Source organism: Scyliorhinus torazame, chromosome 14 (genome assembly GCF_047496885.1).
Source record: "Scyliorhinus torazame isolate Kashiwa2021f chromosome 14, sScyTor2.1, whole genome shotgun sequence".
NCBI lineage: Eukaryota > Metazoa > Chordata > Chondrichthyes > Carcharhiniformes > Scyliorhinidae > Scyliorhinus > Scyliorhinus torazame.
Window position 1 is genome coordinate 58,028,022 of NC_092720.1, and position 26,446 is coordinate 58,054,467.

The 26,446-nt window shown below is 43.6% G+C and overlaps 1 protein-coding gene across 11 annotated transcripts in view; it reads left to right on the plus strand.

Annotated features, from left to right (window-relative positions):
* The window catches only part of LOC140389755 (eukaryotic translation initiation factor 4 gamma 1-like), a 163,418-nt gene that overhangs the window by 68,337 nt on the left and 68,635 nt on the right, over nucleotides 1-26,446 (plus strand). For all 11 annotated transcript variants that reach the window (XM_072474244.1, XM_072474243.1, XM_072474238.1 and 8 more), the window contains 3 exons: nucleotides 10,745-10,860; nucleotides 20,528-20,620; nucleotides 26,333-26,414. In XM_072474244.1, the coding sequence (XP_072330345.1) occupies nucleotides 10,745-10,860; nucleotides 20,528-20,620; nucleotides 26,333-26,414 (291 nt within the window). The remainder of the gene's footprint in view (nucleotides 1-10,744; nucleotides 10,861-20,527; nucleotides 20,621-26,332; nucleotides 26,415-26,446) is intronic.

Sequence of the window (26,446 nt, forward strand, 5' to 3'; positions counted from 1 at the left end):
TAATTTGAGCGGTGAATACTTTTTCAGCGAGTGTTAATGCAAAAGTAGTTGGTCTGAAATGGGTCTTCTGTTGAACTTGTTTTTATTTCTTGACTGTTCATGCTTGTTGATGTATCTGTATATAGCCTGTGCTCTTTGGAATCAACATTGCAGTCATCTCACTGTCCGTGTGGAGTTTGCACATTCTCCCCGTGTTTGCGCGGGTTTCACCCCCACAACCCAAAGATGTGCAAGGTAGGTGGATTGAACACGCTAAATTGCCCCTTAGTTGGAAAAAATGAATTCGGTACTCTAAATTTATTTAAAAAAAACATTGCAGTCATCTGAGTACAAGACCTCAACATGTTTCAACAACTGCTAGACAGTATTAAAAACAAAAGTTAAGTGAAAGGGAAAATAATTGAGCTGTACATTTTATGCAAGGTAGGTTAATGAAATGTTGATTTTATGTTTAAAAAAACAATCATACAGCGCTCTTTTTGCTCGGGCGGTATCCTTGTATTTGAGTGCACGTTTTACAAGGTATTGTTTTTACAAGCAGAAGGATCCTGTTCGTTTCTGAAATATTTGCTTTTTAATGTTTTGTATTAAGGTGGATTGCAAGTGCCAGTAATAAATTCTACATTAATATGGCTGATTTGTAATGAGGTTTCAGCTTGTGTAGGTTTTATGAGGTATAAACTACTTTCATGCTTTTAATTTGTTTGTGCTTCGCACTCCCACTAATGATTTCTTGTTTAAATTTATTTTTACTGTATCTGCAATTGCTTTGCTATGGCTAGTTCAGGTTCTGTGACTGTGTTTGCTATAAAATTTGACATGTGCTTTTGGCTTCACATTTTGTACTGTTTAATGGACAAAATGAGTACAGGCATTCCAAGTTTGTGCTTCCGACATTGGTTTCCAAACTTAAAACATGCAAATGTCATTCCTATGAAACTCATCTCCAAACTCCGTGGCCTTGGCCTCAGCTCCTCCCTCTGCGACTGGATCCTGAACTTTCTAACCCACAGGCCACAATCAGTAAGGATAGGCAACAACACCTCCACGATTATCCTCAACACCGGTGCCCCACAAGGCTGTGTCCTCAGCCCCCTACTATACTCCTTTTACACCTATGACTGTGTGGCCAAATTCCCCTCCAACTCGATTTTCAAATTTGCTGATGACACCACCATAGTGGGTCGGATTTCAAGCAATGACAAGACAGAGTAAGGAATGAGATAGAGAATCTGGTGAACTGGTGCAACGACTATAATCTCTCCCTCAATATCAACAAAACGAAGGAGATTGTCATTGACTTCAGGAAGCGTAGTGGAGAACATGCCCCTGTCTCCATCAATGGGAACGAAGTAGAAAGGGTCGAGAGCTTCAAGTTTTTAGGTGTCCAGATCACCAACAATCTGTCCTGGACCCCCATGCCGACACTACAGTTAAGAAAGCCCACCAACGACTCTACTTTCTCAGAAGACTAAGGAAATTTGGCATGTCACCTACCACTCTCACCAACTTCGACAGATGCACCATAAAACACATTATTTCTGGTTGTATCACAGCCTGGTATGGATCCTGCTCTGCCCAAGACTGCAGGAAGTTACAAAAGGTCGTGAAAGTAGCCCAATCCATCATGCAAACCAGCCTCCCATCCATCGACTCTGTCTACAATTCCCGCTGCCTTGGAAAGGACCCCATGCACCCCAGACATACTCTCTTCCACCTTCTTCCGTCAGGAAAAAGATACCAAAATTTGGGGTCATGTACCAACCCACTCAAGAATAGCTTCTTCCCTACTGCCATCAGACTTTTGAATGGACCTACTTCGTATTAAGTTGATCTTTTCTCTACACCTTGCTATAACTGTAACATTATATTCTGCAGTCTCTCCTTCCTTCCCTATGTACGGTATGCATTGTTTGTACAGCATGCAAGAAACAATACTTTTCACTGTATACCAATACATGTGACAAATCAAAACCATTTTATTTATGACTTCAAATATCTGCTAAACCTAATTCAGGCACAAGTTTGTAATTTTGTTTCAATTTTATGACTAACATTTAAAAAATAAATTTAGAGTCCCCAATTGTTTTTTCTTTCCAATCAAAGGGCAATTTATCGTGGCCAATCCACCTAATCTGCACATCTTTGGGTTGTGGGGGTGAAACCCACGCAGACACTGGGAGAATGTGCAAACTCCACACGGACAGTGACCCAGGGCCGGGATTCGAACCCGGGTCCTCAGTGCTGTAGTCCCAGTGCTAACCACCTAGCCAAGTGCCACACTTAATAATTATATATATATTTTTAAAGAGTTTTTAAACAAAATCTTCAACCATACAAACCCCCCCCCCCCAGGTAACAAAAACGAAAGAATGCTTGCATCGCAAGACATGAACATGACAAGTCAATATGATACAGAACTGAACATTGGATTCTTCCCGTACATGTCAGTTTTCCGGATCGTTCATGTGTTATCTTGCTCAAATGCCCCCCCCCCCCAGCACTCCAAATAGTGCTAGCCCCCAGCTTGGCTTGACCCGGACTTTCACCACCTTAGATACTATTCCCGCAACTCCCCTCCAGTGCCGGGCATGACCAAAACATATGGACATGGTTCGTCGGACTTCCTGAGCACCTCCCACATCTGTCCTCCACCCCAAAGAACCTACTCAGCCTCGCCCCCGTCATATGCGCTCTATGAACCACCTTAAATTGTATCAGGCTAAGCCTGGCACACGAGGAAGAGGAATTAACCCAACTTGGGGCATCAGCCCACAGACCCTCCTCAATCTCCTCCCCCAGCTCCTCTTCCCATTTACCTTTCAGTTCCTCTACCAAAGCCTCCCCCTCTTCTTTCATCTCCTGGTATATCGTCGACACCTTGCCCTCCCCGACCCATATGCCTGAAATCACCCTGTCTTGAATCCCTGTGCCGGGAGCAGCGGGAATTCCCTCACCTGCCGCCTCACAAACGCCCTCACTTGCACGTACCTGAAGGCATTTCCCGGGGGTAGTCCAAATTTCTCCTCCAGCGCCCCTAAGCTCGCAAACGTCCCATCGATGAACAGGTCCCCCATTCTTCTAATCCCTGCCCGATGCCAGCTCTGAAACCCCCGTCCATCCTTCCTGGGACAAACTGATGGTTATCCCTGATCGGGGACCACACCGAGGCTCCCATCGCTCCCCTATGTCGTCTCCACTGTCCCCAGATCTTTAGCGTTGCCGCCACCACCAGGCTCGTGGTGCACCTTGTCGGCGAGAGCGGCAGCGGTGCCGTCACCAGCGCCCCCAGGCTTGTTCCTTTGCAGGACGCCATCTCCAACCTCTTCCACGCCACCCCCTCTCCCTCCATCACCCACTTACGGATCATCGCCACGTTGGCTGCCCAGTAGTAGCCACCCAAATTCGGCAACGCCAACCCTCCTCTATCCCTGCTACGCTCCAGGAACCCCCTCCTTACCCTCGGGGTCTTGCTCACCCACACAAAACTCATAATGCTCCTGCCTACCCTCTTTAAAAAAAAAAAAAAAAAAAAAAAGGCCTTGGTGATCACGATTGGAAGGCACTGGAACACAAAGAAACCTTGGGAGGACCACCATTTTAATCGACTGTACCCGTCCGCCAGCGAGAGTGGCAACATGTTCCACCTTTTAAAATCCTCCTCCATCTGTTCCACCAGCTGCGTCACATTAAGTTTATGCAGTGCCCCCCAGCTCCTAGCTACCTGAGTCCCCAAGTATCGAAAGCTCCTTTCCGCCCTCCTCAATGGTAGGTCGTCTATCCCTCTTCCCTGATCCCCTGGATGCACCACAAAGAGCTCACTCTTTCCCATGTTGAGCTTGTAGCCTGAAAAATCTCCAAACTCCCTTAGGATCTGCATGACCTCAACCATCCCCTCCACTGGATCCGCCACATACAGCAACAGGTCATCGGCGTACAGTGACACTCGATGTTCCTCCCCCCCTCGGACCATCCCCCTCTATTTCCCTGACTCCCTTAACGCCATGGCCAAAGGTTCAATTGCCAATGCAAACAGCAGAGGGGACAGGGGGTACCCCTGCTTCGTCCCTCGATACAGCCGGAAATTCTCCGACCTCCGCCGGTTCGTGACCACACTCGCCACCGGGGCTCTATACAGGAGCTTGACCCAACTAATAAACCCTCCCCCGAACCCACACCTCCTCAACACTTCCCAGAGATACTCCCACTCTACTCGGTCAAAGTCCTTCTCTGCGCCCATGGCTGCCACTATCTCCGCCTCTCCCTCCACCGATGGCATCATTATCACATTTAGGAGTCTTCGCACATTGGTATTTAGCTGCCTACCCTTTACGAATCCCGTCTGGTCCTCGTGAATTACCCCTGGGACACAGTCCACAATCCTCGTAGCCAACATTTTTGCCAGCAACTTAGCATCCACGTTAAGGAGCGAGATCGGTCTATACGACCCACATTGCAGTGGGTCCTTATCCCGCTTCAAGATCAAAGAGATCGTCGCCTCCGACATTGTTGGGGGCAGGGTCCCCCCCTCCCTTGCTTCATTGAAGGTCCTTACCAGCAACGGGGCTAATAGGTCTACAAACTTCCTATAAAACTCCACCGGGAACCCATCCGACCCCGGGGCCTTCCATGCCTGCATGCTCCCCAGTCCTTTAACCAGCTCCTCCACCCCAATTGGCGCCCCCAAACCAGCCACCTCCTGCTCCCCCACCCTCGGGAACCTCAGTTGGTCCAAGAATGGTCGCATCCCCTCTTTTCCCCCTGGGGGCTGGGACCTATGCAGCTCCTCGTAAAAGGCCTTGAATGCCTCATTCACTTTCACCTCACTCCGCACCGTAGCTCCCCTTCCATCCTTGACTCCACCTATTTCCCTCGCTGCCATCCTCTTACGGAGCTGATGTGCCAGCATCCGACTCTCCTTCTCCCCATATTCATATATCGCCCCTGTGCCTTCCTCCACTGTGCCTCTGCCTTCCCTGTGGTCAACGGGTTGAACTCCGTCTGGAGACTTCGTCTCTCCCTGAGTAGTCCTCGCCTGGGGAAAGCGGGCAGTATAATCAAAGATCCCTCCCACCCGGCTTGCTCATTCTTCCAACTTCTTCCATCGGGCAGGAGATACAGAAGTCTGAGAACACGCACGAACAGACTCAAAAACAGCTTCTTCCCCAACCAGACTCCTAAATGACCCTCTTATGGACTGATTTAATTAACACTACACCCTGTATGCTTCATCTGATGCCAGTGCTTTTGTAGTTACATTGTATATGTTGTGTTGCCCTATTATGTATTTTCTTTTATTCCCTTTTCTTCTCATGTACTTAATGATCTGTTGAGCTGCTCGCAGAAAAACACTTTTCACTACCTCGGTACACGTGACAATAAACAAATCCAATCCAATCCCTCATCAGGAGCCTCTGCATATCTCCTGTCCACCCTTAAAATCTCCCCCACTAACCTCTCCCTTTCCCTGCCCTCTCTCTTCACCCTATGAGCCCTGATGGAGATTAACTCTCCCCTGACCACCGCCTTCAGCGCCTCCCATACTACTCCCACCTGCACCTTACTGTTGTCGTTGGCCTCCAGATACCTTTTGATGCACCCCTGCACCCTCCCACACACTTCCTCGTCTGCCAGCAGTCCCGCATCCAACCGCCACAACGGGCGTTGGTCCCTCTCCTCCCCCAGCTCTAGCTCCACCCAATGCGGGGCATGGTCTGAAATGGCTATGGCCGAATACTCCGTTCCCTCCACTTTCGGGATCAATGCCCCTGCCCAGAACAAAAAAATCTATCCGGGAGTAGGCCTTATATACGTGGGAGAAAAAAGAAAATTATCTGGCCAAATTACGCCCCAACATCCGTTTCATGAAGCCAGCATCGTCCCAGTTCGGGGCATATACATTCCCCAGTACCACCTCCGTCCCCTGCAACCTACTGCTCACCACCATGTATCGGCCTCCATTGTCCGCTACTATGTTCTTGGCCTCAAACGACACCCGCTTCCCCACCAATATTGCCACCCCTCTATTCTTTGCATCCAGCCCCGAATGGAACATCTGTCCTACCCATCCCTTCCTTAACCTGACCTGATCTGCCACCTTCAGATGTGTCTCCTGCAGCATGGCCACGTCTGCCTTCAGTCCCTTCAGGTGCGCGAACACTCGGGCCCTCTTAACCGGCCCGTTTAGGCCTCTCACATTCCACGTGATCAGCTAGATTAAGAACATAAGAACAGGAGTAGGCCATCTGGCCCCTCGGGCCCGCTCCACCGTTTAATGAGATCATGGCTGATCTTTTTGTGGACTCGGCTCCACTTTCCGGCCCGAACACCATAACCCTTAATCCCTTTATTCTTCAAAAAACTATCTATCGGTATCTTTATAATTGGGGGGGGGGGCGCTACCCCCCCCTCCCTCCCTCCCCCCTACCCCCTCCCTCCCCCCTCCCCCCTCCCTCCCCCCTCCCTCCCCCCTCCCTCCCCCCTCCCTCCCGTTCCCGCAACTTCCAGTCCCCCAGACGGGGAACTCCCGCCCCGACCATCTCTTCCATCTCTTCTCGTTCAGTTGACCCTCGGACAGTGCAGCAGCAACCCTAATGTCCCGCCTCCCCCCCGCTAGGTCCGCATCAAGCACTTTTGCTCCCCCCCCCCCATTACTTCCGTGAGTCAGCTGACTTCTGCTGACCCCGGCTTCCCCCGCCTTTCCATTGATCTCCCTGTGTGGGAGTCTCTCTGCCCCCCCCCCCCCCCCCCCCCACATGGGAAAAAGCCCATGCTTTTCTGAGCCAGCCCCGCCCCCTGTGGAGCAGCTCCTGTTGCGGCCATTGTCCCGGTTCCCCCATCCCCGAGTCTCGCCTCCCTCCAGCATCGACGCCCACATTCCCCACCATCTCGTCTACAGAAGAAGAAAAAAGAATTTTAACCAGAACTCTACCCACATCCCCATCCATCATCCCACCCATGAAATATTATTTACCCATATCTACAACCCCGAGAGACTAGAGGTCCTGGAGAACAGGTCGAGGAGGAAGAATCTCCGGATTCTGGGTCTCCCCGAAGGAGTGGAGGAAGCTGTGGCCGGGGCGTATGTGAATACGATGCCCCGTATACAACCAACATCTCCTCTCTTCTCTCTCCCCCCCCCCCCCCCCAAACACACACACAACCGCAGCCCCTCAGTTCGAGTCCAATTTTCCCCTTTGGATAAAGGTCCAAGCCTCTTCTGGTGTTTCAAAATTTACAACCAACATCCCACCCCCCCCACAACCGCAGCCCCTCAGTTCGAGTCCAATTTTTCCCTTTGGATAAAGGTCCAAGCCTCTTCTGGTGTTTCAAAATAATGGTGTCGGTCCTGATAAGTGACCCAAGTCGCTCAGGCTGCAGCATGCCGAACCTGACTTTTTTTTTGTGCAGCACCGCCTTGGCCCGGTTGAAGCCAGCTCTCCTCCTTGCCACCTCCGCGCTCCAATCCTGGTAGACTTGGATCACCGCATTCTCCCATCTACTGCTCCGCACCTTCTTGGCCCATCTCAGAACACTTTCTTTGTCCGCGAAATGATGGAACCTTGCCACTATCGCCCTTGGCGGCTCATCCGCCTTGGGTCTACTCACCAGGACCCGGTGAGCCCCTTCCAGCTCCAGGGGGCTCAGAGGCCTCTGAACCCATCAGCGACTGGAGCATCGTACTCCCATACGCCCCGGCATCAGCTCCCTCCACTCCTTCGGGGAGACCCAGAATCCGGAGATTCTTCCTCCTTGACCTGTTCTCCAGGACTCAAGTCTCTCGGCCCACCTCCTGTGCACCGCCTCGTGCGCCTCCATTTTTACCGCCAGGCCCAGGATCTCGTCCTCGTTCTCATTCGTTTTATCCCTCACCTCACGAAGCTCCACCGCCTGGGCCTTCTGGGTCTCCTTCAGCCCCTCAATCGCCAACAACATTGGCGCCAGCACCTCCTTTTTAAGCTCCTCCACACAGCGCTTAAGGAACTCCTGCTGGTCCGGCCCACATGCTGCTCGATCTCCGCCATCTTGTTTTTCCCCCCTCGTTTTTTCCGCTGCTCAAGAGCCTCTTTCTCCGACGCTCCACCGCTAATTTCTGCCATACAACGCAAGGGGGGACCTTACTTCACCTTCCCACACGGGATTAAATCAGAAAATTTCCGTTGGGGCTCCTCTGGAGAGCCCAAAAGTCCGTTATAGCAGGAGCTGCCGAAATGTGTGGCTTAGCTCCGCATCGCCGCAACCGGAAGTCCCAGTGCCACACTTTTTATGAATAACTTGACATGAGTTTCTGATATAAAAACTGTTAAATTTGACATTTGCCTGAACTATTGAGATGGAGCAGGCATTTGCATTGGACTCTTAATATCTTATTCATGCATAGGTAGCCTTATCTTGGTATTTATGACTGTCATGTGTATACATGTATACAGCACTAGGTTTTTAAGCTTTATATGAGATTATTTGACTTCTAAATCCTTGTACATTTCCACAGATATAGAAGGGGTTGAATGAGGTTGTCATCACGGCTGGGATAATTGCATTTCATATTAAGAAGTGGGGTTACATAGCAAATAGGAGCAGGAGTAGGCCATTTAGCACTTTGAGCCTGCTCTGTCATTTAGTATGATAAAGGCTGCTGTTTCTGCCACTACCTCCGTGCTCTTTCCATACCGTGAGATGCCATTAGAGTCTAGAAAGCTATCTACTTTCATCTTAAATATATTCAGTGACTTGTTTCCACCGCTTCTGTTCACTAGCCTTTTGAGTGAAGAAGTTCCCCTTATTTCAGTCCTGAATGGTCCATCCCATGTCCTGAGACTTTGACCCTTTGTTCTAGACCTTCCCATCCCCCACCCCCCCAAAGCCAGTATGCTTACATCCAGTCTCTCCAGCCCCATCAGAATTTTATATGTTTCAATTAGATCCCCCTCATTCTTCTAAATTCTAGTGATTACAGGTTCATAGAATTTACAGTGCAGAAGGAGGCCATTCGGCCCATCGAGTCTGCACCGGCTCTTGGAAAGAGCACCCCACCCAAAGTCCACACCTCCACCCTATCCCCATAACACAGTAACCCCGCCCAACACTAAGGGCAATTTTGGACACTAAGGGCAATTTATCATGGCCAATCCACCTAACCTGCACATCTTTGGACTGTGGGAGGAAACCGGGCACCCGGAGGAAACCCACGCACACACGGGGAGAATGTGCAGACTCCGCAAAGACAGTGACCCAAGCCGGAATCGAACCTGGGACCTTGGAGCTGTGAAGCAATTGTGCTATCCACAATGCTACCGTGCTGCCCAGGTTCGGTTGACCCCAATCTCTCCTTGTATGGCAATCAAATCATTCTGGTGAACCGTTGCTGCCTTCTCTTTATGGCAATTATATAATTTCTTTGGTAAGGAGTTTAAAACTTCACAATGTTCCAGGTGTGGTTTCACCAAGGCCCTGTACAGCTGCAGTCAGACATTCTTGCTGCTGGATTTACTCTTGCAATGAAGGCTACCATTCCATTTGCCTTCCTAACTGCATGCTTGCTTTCAGTAACTGGCGTACCAGGATACCCAATATCCCAATCTATAACCATCCTGTGTGTTGTGTGATCGCCTGCCACTCGAAAAAGACCCATTTATTCTTACTCTGTTTCCTGTCTTTTATGTGGGACTTTACCAAAATACACCACACCTGCTAGTTCACCTTTATCTAATTTACTAGGTGCATCCATTTAAAAAAAAAAAAAAAAAAAACTGAGTTGGCTTATTCACAAGCACTAGGAACTAAATTCTGTTGCAAAATCGTCAAGTATTTGTGCTCCTGTTTAAAAATGCTCACCATTTGGAGGTTGATTCATTCTATTTTATTCATATGCAACATGTTTTTTTTGATATAAAGATCAAAATTAGGCCATCGTGGAATTAGTAAACAGGGAGAGATGGCTTATTTAATAATGTGCCATTGATGGTCATGTGCAAGTGATTAATTGCCATTTTAGATGAGGTGCTGGAAGTTGCCCAGTAATTGTGGGCGATGGACGCAATCAATTGGATGAGACCAGGTAATCGTGCCTATATTAGCACATTATTAATACAGGTAGAGAAATTTAGCATCAAAATACAAGATCTAATATGGAGGAAACTTGTCCGAAATGCAACATTTTTAAAAAAGTTTGAAGCGTCAAGTTTCCTATGTACCAATTTCTTATCTCCTGTGGATAATATTCAAAATATGTTGCCAACTGAAAACTGGTTGTCTAATAATTCCTGAAGTATTTCCTTGTACACGTAATTAATAGTGAGTGAATTAGGGCAACTTGTTTGAGTCCAACGCCAGGACTTTTTTTGCCCCGCAACTATTTCCGGTGGGTATGAAGATATGCCTTAAAAAATTTTTTTTTTTAATTTAAAATTGCCTTCCAGTAATGTGTGTTCAAAGAAAGGAAGACTAATGAGATTGGATTCTATTTGATTTTGGAGGAGGTGAGAGTAAGAATTTGGGAAAGTGTATGTTTTACAAAGTTGAGACATTTGGAAAACTGACCTAATTGCGGTAATACAAATATAACATAAACTTGGTCAGAGGAGTAGCGAGAATAACTTGTCTTGCTTTCATTTGGTTATTTGTGTAACGTTTTAAAAACAGTTATGTGTGATGAAGTAGCAGTTTTTAAAAGCAACCATCTGAGGTTAACCTTGTAACTGGCAGACAATGTGCCCTTAAAATTGTTGAAACTTTGTCTCTTCAGGAACCTATTATCCAGCAACACAAGGAGTGCAACAGTATTCTGCACCAGTGGCACCTGCCACTGTTATGATAAATCCAACACAGCCACAAATGCCTCCAAAAAGAGAACGTAAGCAGGTAGGTCTGCTGCTAAATTACCATTCTTTCGGTAGGCTGTTATTAGATAACTAAATCTGATGCACTGGTGTTGAATTATTCTCAAAAGCGTAATGTTTGTAATGAAAATTAGCCTCTTTTGGTACATTTCTAAATGAACTACTGTTATACGCAAAGACGTTGGATACTGGGGTTGTGTGATTACTCCAATATTTGGTCCTATAAAACAATGTACAATACCAATTTTGTTTTGACTTCCTGTGTTTTACTACTTAAAGGCACTTAATTTCTTTCGTCCAGAAAAGCCCTTCAAGCAAACATTTGAGACAGCAATATTGTTAGCAAAAGTGTTAATTAATTTTATTTGATCTTTGATATGATAATTCTTCACCCTTTTATTCTTCTCACCTCAATTTCTTCAGTACAACTTAATAGTGTGGTAAGGTCACTGGGATGTCTGGGACCTCTGAACATTGGAACCAATAGTTTATCTCTAACCAATTTGGAGATTGAGGGAAAAAAAGGAACACCAGAGAAGAAAATGGGGTGTATTAGTCACAGAGAAAGATTGAAGCAATGGAGGAAAAGGAAAGTCAAAGAAAAGTAGGAAATTACTTCGATGAAAAAATATCCAGGAGCAATTTACTATCTGCAGGGATGAAACTGTCAATTATTTCTGGGCTGGAGACATTATGCAGCAACATTGCAAGAACAAGAACTATATCATTTAAAAAATCTGCAACGGGTTTAGTTGAATAGCACAAATACAGCAATTCTTTAAATCATGGTTGGATTGACGGTGAGCCCTTTGCAAGATTAACAGGGAAGAAGGAACAAAATGTCGAACAATTTTTGACGATTTATAGCTCTCCGTATTTCTCTTCGCTGCTACAAATTACTTTTTCTTTCTTGCACCAACAGTGGCATGCAAAACATTGCTCAGCAGATTTTGGGCTAATGTGTTTTCTGGTTCTGAATTTTGTTGGGCTCTGCTGCCTGTCAACTAGTGCCATGAAATGTTGTCCATCTACTTATGTAGACAAAACGGGATTTCAACTCAACATCTCATCTGAAAGATGACACCTCTGCTCGTGCAGTACTCACTCCTTTAAGTCAGTGCAGTGTCAGGGAAACAAAGGTAATTATAAGGAATTTGTATTGATAAATATTCAAAATAAGCTTTAGTTTGAAGTGGGTCCAATGTTTCTGTGCCCGGAAGAGTAAAACCTGTAGTTAGATTCATGCTGGACAAGTGTTTGAATAACGTGGGGGTTGGTTTCAACTATGATTCTTTTGTGCTGAGAGAAGGCTATGGCATGAAGGCTAAATAAATGAGCAGTGACTGCTCGGCAACTGGGACCTTGTAAGGTAGAGAAGCGTCTTTTAGTTTAGCTAATTTTTGGGCAGTTAGAGTATTCAATTTGTGGGTAGTTGGAGATGAAGAGGAATGTCAGCTCTCACAGCTCTGCAAGAACCAGTTGGCATAGGAACTTCCCTAGGATTTGCTCGAGAAAAGCCTTCCCACGGAGTAATGGTTAAGAAAACAAGTGCAGAGATCTGAAGAGCAGCTCATTAACAAAACTAGAAATTTAAGGGAAGTATCACAAGAAGTCTGAGGTTAAAGGTACTAGAACTAAGAACTATTGGTAAAGACCGACCGAGCTGAGAAGAAGGCAAAAGGTACCAGAAAGATATTTGAAGTGTTGTGAGATCTTACTGCAGTCTGTGGAACACAAGTTAAGTTACCATGGAAATCGGAGACTGGATTTCTGAGTTGTGCAAAACCAGTTAAGAGAAAGGAAACCTAAAAGAGCTGGTGTAAAATCCTGGACCAGATTTGCTATTAAAGGTGGAGTGGAAGCTTGGGTTAAAGGTGCCATTTGCAAAACCTGGACTGGATTTTGAAATGAAAACCGTTAAGGGAAAGCATTATTATGAGAAGATTTTAAAGCGTGATTTTGGGAGTGAAGTTTGGAAACTTGTGATCGTCAACTAGGGGATTCTGAGAAGAAACCCACAGGCATTTAATTTGGGTTCAGAGCGGAGTGTGTGTATTTGACCACAGCCAATCTGTGTGCTTAAAAGGGACTTTGTGTTAACGGTACCGTTGTCGTTTAAGATGCATTTTGCAATTCGTGTGAATCTTAAAATAGATGAGAGGAGTAAAGGCCTATTGTATCATCCAGTCTTTTCATGTTAAAAATGTTTTTCTCTTAGAATTAGTTAGCGGACCTCCGCAATTTATAAAAAAAAAAAAAAAAAAAAATGTTCGTCTTTTGAGCCAGGGTTCCATTCTGGCATCTTCCTGTCCAGGTATAACATCCAGCGGGATCGTAATAGCAATACAGTGTATCAGCGTACACCATTCTCAATTCCCGCAGTGGGACTTGAAACCATGATTTTGATTCCTCTAATTCTGCTTACAATTGGGAAAGCTTTTAATACTCCAGATGAGTTATTTAATGTTGCGAGAAGCAGAAACCATTTCTGCCTTTTATTGTTTCGGTATGAATCTGAATTTGCGCTTAAGTATTAACATTTTGTCTATTAGTGGCAGTAACCTATTTACTTACATATGAACAGCAGGAGTAGGCCATTTGGCCTTTCGAGCCTCCTGCCCTTTGATAAGATTGTGGCTGATCTGATTGTGGATTGCTGAACAATTTTTCAGAGTATTGGATAGACATTATTGTTGCAGCTGTACTAGAACAGCCTAGCTCGGGACACGGCTAGTTCTGGAGTACAGGTCTTCAGCACTACCGCTGGGATGCTGTCCGGGCTTACAACTTCAACTTTTCCTGTATGTCAAAGAGGGTGAGGAAGTTGATGAGTGAGGGAAGTGAAATATCTCAAAAATAGCTAAGAATCTGTTGGCTGAATAATACTGACCAGCTTCTACTTGCTGGGTTTATCTTTATTACCCTTTTTTGAACAGTGGTGTAACGTTTACAATTTTCCAGTCTCTTGGCACCACCCTGTATCTAAAGAGGATTGGAAGCTTCTGGCTAATTTTGAAATCCTCACCTACAGTTTTCACCCTTGATTCTCTGTCTTTCCTCTGATGCATCCCACCGGCCTTGGTGACACACAAACGTTTTATTACAGCCAACGTTTCTAATACTCCTGCTCTATTAATGTTTAGCTCATCGTGTATCTCAATTATCTCCCCTTTCATTGATTTTGGATCTTCACCCAGAGTACTCACTAGTACTCAGCCATGCTGTGCTTCGTGCACAATATCCCCTTTTGTCCCCTCCCCATTACTCCCATTTTACTTTAAAAAAAATTAATTTAAGAGTACCCAATTATTATTTCCAATTAAGGGGTAGTTTAGCGTGGCCAATCTTTGGGTTGTGGGGTGAGACCCACACAAACACGGGGCGAAATTGCAAACTCCACATGGACAGTGACCCAGGGTCGGGATTGAAACCCCAGGCCCTCAGTGCCGTGAGGTAGCAGTGCTAACCACTGAGACACCGTTCCATATTTTACTAATAATATGCCTTTGGCAGACATTTGAATTCCTTTCAGGTTAACTGCCAGTCCTTTTTCATATTCTCACTTTGCCCCTTTTATTTCCTTTTTCAGTTCTCCCCTGAATCATCTTTTTGAGCCTGGTTGTCATTTGTATAAACAACCTGACATCTGTTCAATGCATCGAAAAGTTGAATTTTGTTGGCCCTGGAAATCTGAAATAGGAGAAATTGCTGGAAATGCTCAGCAGGTGAAACTGCAACTGGAGAGAGAGAAATATAAGAGTTGGTGTTTCAGGCCGATGAACCTTTCATCAGAACCCTTGTGCACCTTTTTTCTGTTTCATCTTGCTTTCCATCTCTGCCATCATCCAGGAAACTCTGACCTTCTCGTGGGAGTTTACCTTGACTGCACCCAGTTACCTGTTCTTTAAAGGCAGCTCTATATAGTTCTGCCTGCTAATCTTTAATTCTAGTTTATCCAAAGTAGGACTATTCTCAACCTATTGAAACTAACCATCCAATTAAGTTTTTAAGACTGTAGGTAGCTTTGTCCTTTTCCATATATAATCTAAACTTTTGCAATTGTTTCTTAAATGTTCCCCTACTGCGTGCAATCCCCCCTTGTTGGAAATATACTCATCAGTTATTCTGCTGACTGCACTTCAGAAATAACTTTTCCTCTCTGCGCTTTATGTGATTAGTATCCCAGTCTATATTTACTATCCCAGTCTATATTATTATAAAGTCTCCCATTCTCGACTACTTCTTGTACCTCTAATTTCACTTTGAGTTTGTTCAACTAAATCTTTGCCACCAGGTGGTGGACTATAGAATTAACTTAGTTATGTAATTATACCTCTATTTCTCTACTCAAATAGATTCGGTCCTCGACCCTCCAGGACAACTTAGCCGCATGACACTATACATTTTCTTTAATCAATACTGATATTTCTCCCTCTCTTTCATCCTCGTGTGTATTGTAAATCTGAATTATATCTTTTATATTCAACCTCCTGGGGCACTTTTTGAATCTTCACTCTTTTATAGTTTTGTTTTCTTGCTAGGAGTGATCTAAAAGGTTTCCAATATTCTCCAGCATGAAAATTGTCGTTAAGGTCCCTTGTCGTTTGTTACACAAGCTGGATAGAATGTTTTTGTGCTTGTTAGAAATATTCTGAACCAATCATTGAGCTACTTCAGGTTAAAGTACTAGTGTGGTTTGCAGTCATTTAGGTCAATAAAGAAGTATATTCGCAGCAATGTAAGCAACTTCACCAAAGACGTACACCAAATTTTGTTCGTATCTCCTGTTTCACAGCCAATATTAAAGTTTATGTTTGCACTCTTTAGTAAAATAAGGCAAGTAAGCAGGCAATATGAAAACTTTGAGGGGAAAAATGAACAAGAAAACATGAGAGGTGGGGGTGTGTGTGTGTGTGTGTAGGTGAGATCGCACCTGGAGTATTGTGTACAGTTTTGGTCTCCTTACCTAAGGAAAGGTACACTTGCCATAGAGGGAGTGCAACGAAGGTTCACCAAACTAATTCCTAGTACCAAACAGAAAATGCTGGAAAATCTCAGCAGGTCTGGCAGCATCTGTAGGGAGAGAAGAGCTAACGTTTTGAGTCCAGATGACCCTTTGTTAAAGCTAAAAGGCTTAGAAAGTGGGAAATACATATACTGCCACATGAGAGAATGACAGATGTAAGGGGGATAAGACAGGAGTGGGTGCAGAATATGTATATAACTAAGGGGTCGAGGTGGGGTAGAGCTAATCATCTGAAGTTGTTGAATTCCATGTTGAGACCGGAGGGCTGTAGAATCCCATTCCCCCCCCCCCCCCCCCCCCCCAATCTTTTTTCTCTCCCTACAGATGCTGCCAGACCTGCTGAGATTTTCCAGCATTTTCTGTTTGGTTTCAGATTCCAGCATCTGCAGTAATTTGCTTTTAATTCCTGGCATTGATGTATTGTCCTATGAGGAACAATTAAATATGCTGGGCCTTTATTCTCTGGAGTTAGAAGAAAGAGAGGTGATCTCATTCAAACATACAAAATTCTTATGGGGTAGGTGCAGGAAGGGTGTTTCCCCTTGGTTGGGTGTGGGTCGAGAACCAGGGGACACGGTCTCAGAATAAAGGGCAGGTCATTTAGGACTGCGATGAGGAATTTCTTCACTTGAGGGCAGTGAATCTCTGGAATTCTGTCTTGGAAGGCTCTGGAGGCTGAGTGGTTGAGTACATTCAATACTCCGCTTGATAGATTCCTAAATATTTAAAAACAGTAAGGGATATGGTGTTAGTGCATGAAGTAGATGAAGTCTTGGAAGTAGATGATTGGCCATAATCTCATTGAATGGCGAAAGGGCTGAATAGCCTACTCCTCCTATTCCTTGCGTTCTTATTTGGCAGTTACTAGAATCTTTGAGCCTTATCTAGACTTCAGTTTCTCGGTTTCTTTTCTCCCCTGGAAGTTGCATAGCTGCATTGCGGATGATATTGTTTGCGGATGATGGTGTAGAAGTTGTACTATGGGATGGATGGACTCTGGACACTGGAAGCAGAAAATATAGATTCTTTAAAATATATATATATTTTGAGCCAGAATCTGGGTGATGAGATGTGACATGGCAATTTTAGCATTGAGAGGGACAGGTAACTTGGACCTGTGGTTTCTAAAGCTTTCAACTACAGGTTTCCTTGCCTCGTAGGCAAATTGATAGCTATGATTAGGCAGGAACAACCACTATCACTTTATCATGTGACTTTCTGGATGGTAGATGGACTGGAATGTTTTTCACATAGCAAATGTTCCAAAACAGTTTAAAAAGTGAAAAATCTCCCTTGTCAAAGAAGCTGGAATGTGGGAGAATAACCTGATTTAGCACCCCTTATATATTTTCTGCCAGTCAGAGACAAACGTTGACTCGCTTTATATGTATCTATAATAAATTACAGGGTTTTGAGGTCAGCTGAAGATAATATGTACCTGGAAATTAAAAGAATCAAGACAAATATACATTCAATAGATTGAACATCAATTGCACAGCATCGATGAGCTCAAGCACATTACACTATAACCAAGGGTCTACAGGCAGGAGGATTAGCATGGTCTGTCTCAAAGAGCAGTGTAGCACAGGAACAGGTCCTTTGGCCCTCCAAGGCTGTGCCGATCACGTGTCCTATTTAGACCAACTGCCTGTATCCTTCTATACCTAGTCTGTTCAAGTGTTTATCTAGATAAATCTTAACGGTCGCTAAAGTATCTGCCTCAACCACCTCACTTGGCAGTGCATTCCAGACCACCGCCACCCTCTTTAACAAAAATCTCCCCCGCACATCTCCACTGAACATTTCCCCCTTCACCTTGAACTTGTGCCCCCTTGTAATTGTCATTTCCGCCCTGGGAAAAAGCCCCAATTGTTCACCCTATCTATCCCCTCAATTTTATAAACTTCTATCAGGTCGGCCCTCAGCTTCCTTCTTTCTCGGGTGAACAATCCCAGTTTATTCAATCTCTCCTCATGGCTAATACCCTCCATACCAGGCAACATTCTAATAAACCTTTTCTGTACTCTTGCCTAAGCCTCCACATCCTGGTAGTGCGGTGACCAGAATTGGACACAGTATTCTAAATGTGGCCTAACCAACGTTCTACATAACTAACATAATTTGCGAACTTTTATATTTGATGCCCCGTCCAATGAAGGCAAGCGTGCCATATGAAATGAAATGAAAATCGCTTATTGTCACAAATAGGCTTCAAATGAAGTTACTGTGAAAAGCCCCTAGTCGCCTCATTCCGGCACCTGTTCAGGGAGGCTGCTTTCTTTCCCACCATTTCCACCTGTGCTGCCCCTTTTATGGATCTGTGGACCTGCACGCCCAGATCTGTGAGTGGTTCTGCCATTTATTTTATAGCTCACCTGAATTGGATCTACCAAATGCATCACCTCTCATTTGTCCGGGTTAAATTCCATCTGCCATTCCTCCGCCCAATTTTGCAGCCGATCTATATCCTGTTGTATTCTCTGACAATCTTCATCACTAAATATATGAATAGGGTGGGAATGGAAGGATACGGATTCCGTAAGTGCAGATGGTTTTAGTTTAGGCAGGTACCGTGGTCGTGCATGCTTGGAGGGCCGAAGGGTCTGTTCCTGTGCTTTTTTGTATCTGCAACTCCAGCAATCTTAGTATCATCCACAAACTTGCTAATCGGACCAGCAGAGGTCCCAGCACTGATCCTTGCGGAAATCCACTAATTACAGACCTCCATTCAGAAAAATGTCCTTCCACTGCTACCCTCTGTCTTCTACGGCCAAGCCAGTTCCGAATCCATCTAGCTAGTTCGCCCTGACTCCGTGTGATTCAATCTTTTGCACTAGCCTGCCATGAGGCTTTACTAAAGTCCATGGAGACATCATCCACAGCCCTTCCCTCATCAATCATTTTTGTCACCTCTTCAAAAAACTCAATTAAATTAGTGAGACATGACTTCCCTTGCTAAGACCATTCACTTCCAAATGTACATTGATCCTATTTCTGAGATTCTTTTCCAACACTTTCACTATCACTGACCTCAAGCTCACTGGCCAAAATTACCCGGATTATCCTTGCTACTCTTCTTAAATAACGGGACAACATTGGCTATCCTCCAATTCTCTGGGACCTCACCTGTGGCCAATGAGGAAACAAAGATTTCTCTGAGAGGCCCAGCGATTCCATCTCTTTATCTCCCTAAGTAACCTGGGATGGGGGCCATCTGGCCCTGGGGATTTGTCTACCTTAATGCTTTTTAACACACAACACTTCCTCCCTTGTAATAATGACTTGTTCTGAAGTGTTTGCACCTTTCTGAGACACCACCAATCAACGTGTCCCTCTCCTTTGTTAATAACGATGCAAAAGGATCTTTCTTTGGTTCTCCGCATAATCTCTCTCCTTTGTCTTTGAGGTGACAACTCTTTCTCTAGCTACCCTCTTGTTCCTAATATTTGTATAAAATGCCTTGGGATTCTCTTTAGTCCTGTCTGCCAAGGATATTTTGTGACCCATTTTGCCCTCCTTAACTCCCTTTTTGAGCTCTTTTCTATTTTCCCTGTATTTTTCAAGTGCCTTCTCTGTTTTAAGTTGCCTAGACCTCATGTACACATCCTTTTTCTTTTTGACTAAACTCTCAATTTCCGTAGTCATCCATGGTTCCTGAATCCTGCCTTTCCTGTCTTTCCTTCTCATCGGCACATGCCTGTTCTGCACTCTCATCAACAGCTCCTTAAAAGACTCCCACGTGCAAAATGTGGATTTACCATCAAACAGCCTCTGCCAAGCAAAAGCCTCCAAATTGTGCCTAATCTGGTCGTAGTTAGCCGTCCCCCAATTTAGCACCTTAACCCTTGGACAACACTCGTCCTTTTCCATGAGTATCCAAAAGCTTACGGAATTGTGGTCCCTGTTCGCCACAGATTTCCCCCACTGCAACTTTGACCTGGCCGGGCTCATTCCCTAGTACTAGGTCCAATATAGCCTCCTCTCTAGTCGGACTATCCATATTGTTCCAAAAAACCTTCCTGGACATACTTAACAAAGTGTATATTATGAAATAATTGTTGAAGATGGATGAATTGTAACGATACATTTCACCAATGTAAAAAATAAAATTGTAGAATTAAAAGGTAACAATATAAAGCAGCCTTCATTGCTCAATGTGTGTGCGGGGGGGGGGGGAGGGGGGGGTGGCGGTGGCAGCATCTAAGCACAAGCTTGCAATCTGTTTTCTGAACTCCCTAATTACCTTTTTTTTGGTACTGTACCTGGATTGTGATCCATTTTTTGGTTGGATGGGTAGAAATAAATAAATAAATACGTACTTATGGTATGGTTTTCATGTTTTTAAATTTACACTACTTATGAAAAACCCCTCACTACTTCCGTCTGTTTCAGTACATTCTTGGAGATGGTTAAGCTGCCTCTTCTCTTTGGTTCTATCCCTTGTTCTTTGCTCTCACACGGGCACTGGCAGCTTTGATGGAGGGCCAATACATTTGGGAGATCAAGCAGTGACGTAAAGCTCTCAAACTAACAGATTCTTGATTCCTGCATTGATGATGTCCTTGTGTGCAGATGAACCTTACTCAAACAATGAAGAAAACTATATTGAAGGAAGAAAGTTGCTTGTTTGACCTATCTATTTTGTGGATATTTTACTTGTTAGATCCGGATAAGGGATCCAAACCAAGGTGGAAAAGACATCACTGAAGAGATTATGTCTGGAGGAAGATCCGGCTCCACACCAACGCCGCCACAGGCAAGTAGTATGCTGGCTCTTGCTTCTTGCTGCCTGAATTGCAGAAACTGGAAATGTTTGTATTCTACTGTTCTGACCTTATTTGCTTTTTAGTCTAGATATCCAAAGCATTAAAAGCATACTGCAAACCTAATTGATTTACATCGTTATGTATTGCATGTACGATTATGCTTTTATTGACTTTAATATGAGAAAATCTCTCACTTTGAATCAAAGGTATATATTTCCGTTTTTGAAATATATCTGAGAAATCACATCACCTCTGTGGATTATGTGACAACTATTTTCACGTTCAATTCTGGTTGCGTCTTCACAAAATGCTTGGCTTTCTGTAACTGCTCTTGGTTTTGGGACATCGTCTGCACAGTTGGAAATTTGCACATTCAGGCCCGTTACTTTGATTTTTCGAATGCTATTTTGTATCTGCCACTAACCACAAGGATAAACCATAAGCAAAAAAGTAGGAGTTGATGTTTCTTGAGGTTTGAGAACTGAGCTGACAACTTTTCATTTACTCTTTCACATTGTACAAAAGGCAAGCACTCCCTGTGAATTAGTGCTTTATTTTGCTACTTCCAACTTGTGTTTCACCATCTACAACATCAAGATATGCTAATTAATGCTTACTTTCTACAATGCAATTTTCTAAAAATCATTTAATGAAAATTGACCTTCTATGCTCTTTCAGTTCCTCTGGTTAGAATGGTAACTGTAGCCATGTGCAGGTCTTACTTTTCTACAGGATTTGATGCAGATGCTATTCTGTACTTGCTGAGGGTAGTGGGGGAATCTTTTGAATTGACCGTTGCTAGCTTCAAATCTTGATATCCTGACAATGCCAAGTGTCATATGTTAATTCTGTATCAATTGTGGTTAACTGTATGAAGGTTGAGGGACATTAATTGAGCACAAAAGAAACACTAGGTGATAGTGTTTCACTCTGACTAAATCTAAACTAAGATTTCATTGTTCAACTGGCTATCAGGTGTTTTAACATCTGCCCTAGATTCTTATTGTTCAAATCTACTCAAATGGCATCCTTGGGGGGCCATTCACTTTAATGTCATATAGATGATGAAGACTTGTATGCATATAGTGCCTATCACGTCCCAAAAAGCTTTGTAGCTAATGAAGTGCCTTTGAAGTGTATACATGCTGGAATTACACTTTGGTGCCATAGCTCAGTTAACATCAGAAGAATCATGATTGTATGTCAAGGAAATATCAAAAAAAGTCTGACCATAGTCTTGATTACAGACTTTATTGTCCAGCACTTTGCCTTGGAACCACCAGACTGATATTTCAACATATTTGAAACCTTCATATTGAATCATTGTCAACAGACTGGTCAGTGCTAAATGACCCAACCAGAATATGGGAACTCTCCGATTCCATACCTGTTCCTAAGGTGCTTAACAAATGAGCCTCAAACCTGCCTCATTATGGGTTTGACAGCTCCGATGAGACACAGTGGCTAATTAACTTTGGGAAGTGCCAACTACAGTATTTTCAGGTTCTGATGTTCATTAAATTTTGTTCTCCAATACTTTGGAATTTATTACCTACTCTGGGATTGATTCCTGATGAATGTATATTGCAAGCCTCCCTTTATTTAGTGAGTCATTTTAATGGCTGTGACATTGTTCGAGGTCTCCAACCAAAACACTTTCACATGGACCTGAATTGCCCTCCTTTTGTCAAGGAATGGACAGGCCAAACTTTAGCTTTTAACTTTTCAACTTCCATCAGTAGAGCAAATTGCTCTTTGTCACATAGCACAGTGGGCTAAAACAGCTGGCTTGTAAAGCAGAACAAGGCCAGCAGTGCAGGTTCAATTCCCGTACCAGCCTCCCCGAACAGGCGCCGGCATGTGGTGACTAGGGGCTTTTCACAGTAACTTCATTTGGAACCTACTTGTGACAATAAGCGATTTTCATTTCATTTTCACTGCAACATATTATACACTTGAGACTGTTTACAGATTAAGCTTTGCTTGTATGGACTCGAGTCAACATGACATAGCTGCTTCATTTGCTTCTCAGGAAGGTTGGCATCTATACTATCAATTGATCTGCCTTTTGAGTAGATAATATGGCAATAGGAATCTGTACCTATATTCTTTCTCTTCTATCACCCCCAAAAAGTACATGGGTCTATTTCTGATCATGCCTTTCATCGACTGTTTTGAATTCTTTATTTGCTACTACACCATGACAATTGCATGGCAGAACATTTCTTGATTCTGTGATCTTGATTGCTAAATAATGAAGGACTTATTGTAACTGACCATTTAAAGGCTGAATGGAAAAAAAATTACTATATAATGTATCAAATTTCTTACGTTGTAATCCATTTACAGGTCTTGAAGTTTCTCTAATTCGGATCTATATGTAAATACTTTTAATCTGATCATTATAAGGTTGATCTGGAAAACATATTTTCTATCTGAGATGATGAAAAATTGTGGGTACGTCTTATTGTAGAATCTGAACATGGTTTCATAGAATCTTTGTGTTTCGAGTTTTTTTACTTGTGAGATCCTTAGCTATGAGAAAAATCCTCTTTATTCTGATAGTTACAAGAATCGGGGTGGGAGGAACTTCTATGCAATAATTGCAGCACAAGTATGAACTTTGAATAAGTATAGCATAGTGCGTTAATTCCTCCTCCAGTTAATGTCCCACATGCATGTAGTTTGAGACCTAGTTATTTCCTTCAATTTCACCCCACTTTCTCGAGTTAAAATGATTTCTTCAAATTGCTGCAAAATTCCAAGGCCAGAATCAGTAAATCAGAAACTTTACAAAAGAGAAGATTACTGGTTTCCCATGCAAACTAACCACTATCACTAATCACTATCGATAGTTAAATGTTTTCTACCATCAACTGAGAAGACCTAGAGCTTTTGAAGGTTATTTACTCCATCGCGATGAAGTTTCTTTTACTAAGTTGAATCTGTTCGGACTGGCAAATGCAACAATATCATTAAAGATGTGAAATAATATAAACTTCTAAATGGCTATAGGTCAGCTATGAGGGAGTCTGCACTTTAAACATTGCAGCTATATGGGCGGCACGGTGACACAGTGGTTAGCACTGCTGCCTATGGCGCTGAGGACCTGGGTTCGATCCCATTCCTGGGTCACTGTCTTTGTGGAGTTTGCACATTCTCCCCGTGTCTGCAAGGGTTTCACCCCCACAACCCAAAGATGTGCAGGTTAGGTGGATTGGCCATGCTAAATTGCCCCTGAATTGGGAGAAAAATAATTGGGTACTTTAAATTTAAAAAAAAATTGTAACTCTTTTCAAAGAGTTTAAAGAATGCCTACCATGCAAATTCATGGCTGCCATTTGAATGCAAAGCAGCTGTCACATTCTACATTATACTATCTGTCCTCAGCTGTCCAGCTGAAATTCCAGCTCAAAAATATTTAGGAGGATTAATTTTCTCACCAGTTTTTGCAAAGTTTTGAAAGTTTTAGGAGTTGCCCTTGAGTAGTGTTAGAAATGCTTGTGGAATGTTGCAGATTATTTAAGTGAAATGATTCTCTAGGGAATTTTCCTCCACCTTTTGCATTATCGACCTTTAATCAATAATAGAAATGAGAGATGTCTGCAATGTGACCCGTTGACACCACTATGTATTCTCACAATACCATGAGCTAATGATTTTTTGCTTTGTACACATGTCTTTAGACAGTTGGATTTAGTTATGAACTTAGTCTGAAGAATGGGTGCCTAGGCGCTTCTTGATCGTTTTTTAAAAACTATCAAATGGGGAGATGCCTCTACCCATCTGCTACGTCTTGAAAATTTTAAAACTAACAAAGAAACAGCAATTTCACATCGAAATGGCGAGATTGTGGAGAATATAGCAACATATAAAAGTGAGCTACGTTTTATGAACAGCAAAGGGCAGACTTGATGGAGAATCACCAGCTAATTTTTGTGTATGGCATTTTGATTTTTATTAACAATGCCTTGAATTTTGTGAAACGTAGGCATCTTGGCAGCACGGTGGGTAGTACTGTTGCTTCACAGCTCCAGAGTCCCAGGTTCGATTCCTGGCTTAGGTCGCTGTCTGTGCAGAGTCTTCACGTTCTTCCCGTGTCTGCATGGGTTTCCTCTGGGTGCTCCAGTTTCCTCCCACAAGTCCCGAAAGACGTGCTGTTAGGTGAATTGGACATTCTGAATTCTTTCTCAATGTACCCGAACAGGCGCCGGAATGTGGCGACTAGGGGATTTTCTCAGTAACTTCATTGCAGTGTTAATGTAAACCTACTTGTGACAATAAAGATTATTAAATTATTATTGTTTTTCTTTCATTGAGAAGCAGTGCACATATGATACATCATTGAGTCCTTTGATAAGTATGACTTTAGAATGGTTCTTGCTGAAGTGTTTTTAAAAAAAAATCAAGCAAGCAGTTGTATGTGGTATTTATTAATCTGCCTAACTCAAAAATTATATCATCGTATTTGACCGCCTTCAGTTGTGCTGCATGAATATCCCTGCTATTGCGTGCACACCGCCACCAAGAAAACCTTTTTTTTAAAAAACTGACAGTGGTGGTGACTTCAAAATGTAGATAGGATCAAACCATTTGGAACTTGATAATGTGGGGTTAGTGACTTTTACTGATAAGGGGGTGCAGCTTGGATTAGTCATATGCACATGCTAGATTCAAGTTAGTGCCATGAGTTGCTTCAACTTTATTTTTAAATGCTCTGCAATTAATCTCTGAACTTGATGTTTAGAAATTCAATTAAACAGTGTTCTGATTTGAATTCCATAGCATCTATTTAATGTGCCAAATGGTCAGAATCCAAGATTATCAGCAAAAAGAAAAAGTTGAAATGTTGCTTAGCTGGTAGATCTGTGTCATCCAATACATTAGCTGCATGTGGCAAGTTAAGGAATCTGGCTTGTATTTGTGATTAGTAGCCGCAGGGGGGCACAGTAGTTAGCACTGCTGCCTGACAGCAGCAGGGACCCAGGCACAATTCTGTCCTCTTGGGTGACTGTCTGTATGTTGTTCCCTGACTGCATGGATTTCCTCCAGATGCTCTGGTTTCCCCCACAGTCCAAAGATACGCAGGCTAGATGGATTGGCCATTGCTAAATTGCCCCTTAATGTCCAACGGTTGGGTGGGGTTACAGGAATAGGGCAGGTGTACCCTCTTTAGAGGGCGAGTGCAGACTTGATGAGCCAAATGGCCTCCTTCTACTCTGTAGGGATTCTATGATAGATAAGACAACAATGGAGGACAGTCGGGTGTTTAAATACACATAAAAACACAAGGCACGGACCATGTTAATGGGTCAAATAAGACAAAATGAAAAGCAGTGTGTACTTTCAGATGTTGCAGCTACTTTATTTCCATGAATGGTGGGAGCCGTGAAGTAACTATATGCAAATGAGGTACATATGTGAATGGAAGGAATTTACTACTAAAATTAGTTTAAATTGTCACCTAAAGCTACACCTGTGGCTATTCAGCAATTTCTTTTGTACAGCACTGCTAGTATTGCACCATCCTGCAAAATTTTGACAATCCTAAATCAAGAGTTTAGGATTGCTTCTTTTCACACAACATACTAAAGGTTTGGACAACACCAGACAAAATAACTATGGCTGTATGTATAAATTGGGCATTGGAAATCAAAACTGGATTTGTCCTGTACCAATTAGCTGTCCTTTCCATTCAACAGTCTGCTGGAAGCTTAGACGGAGGTAGTGCCGTACAGACTAATGGGGAAAATCCTCATCCAGTGCCAGTCGTCATCCGACCAGGTGAGTCAAGCAGTAGATCATTAGATTGTGGC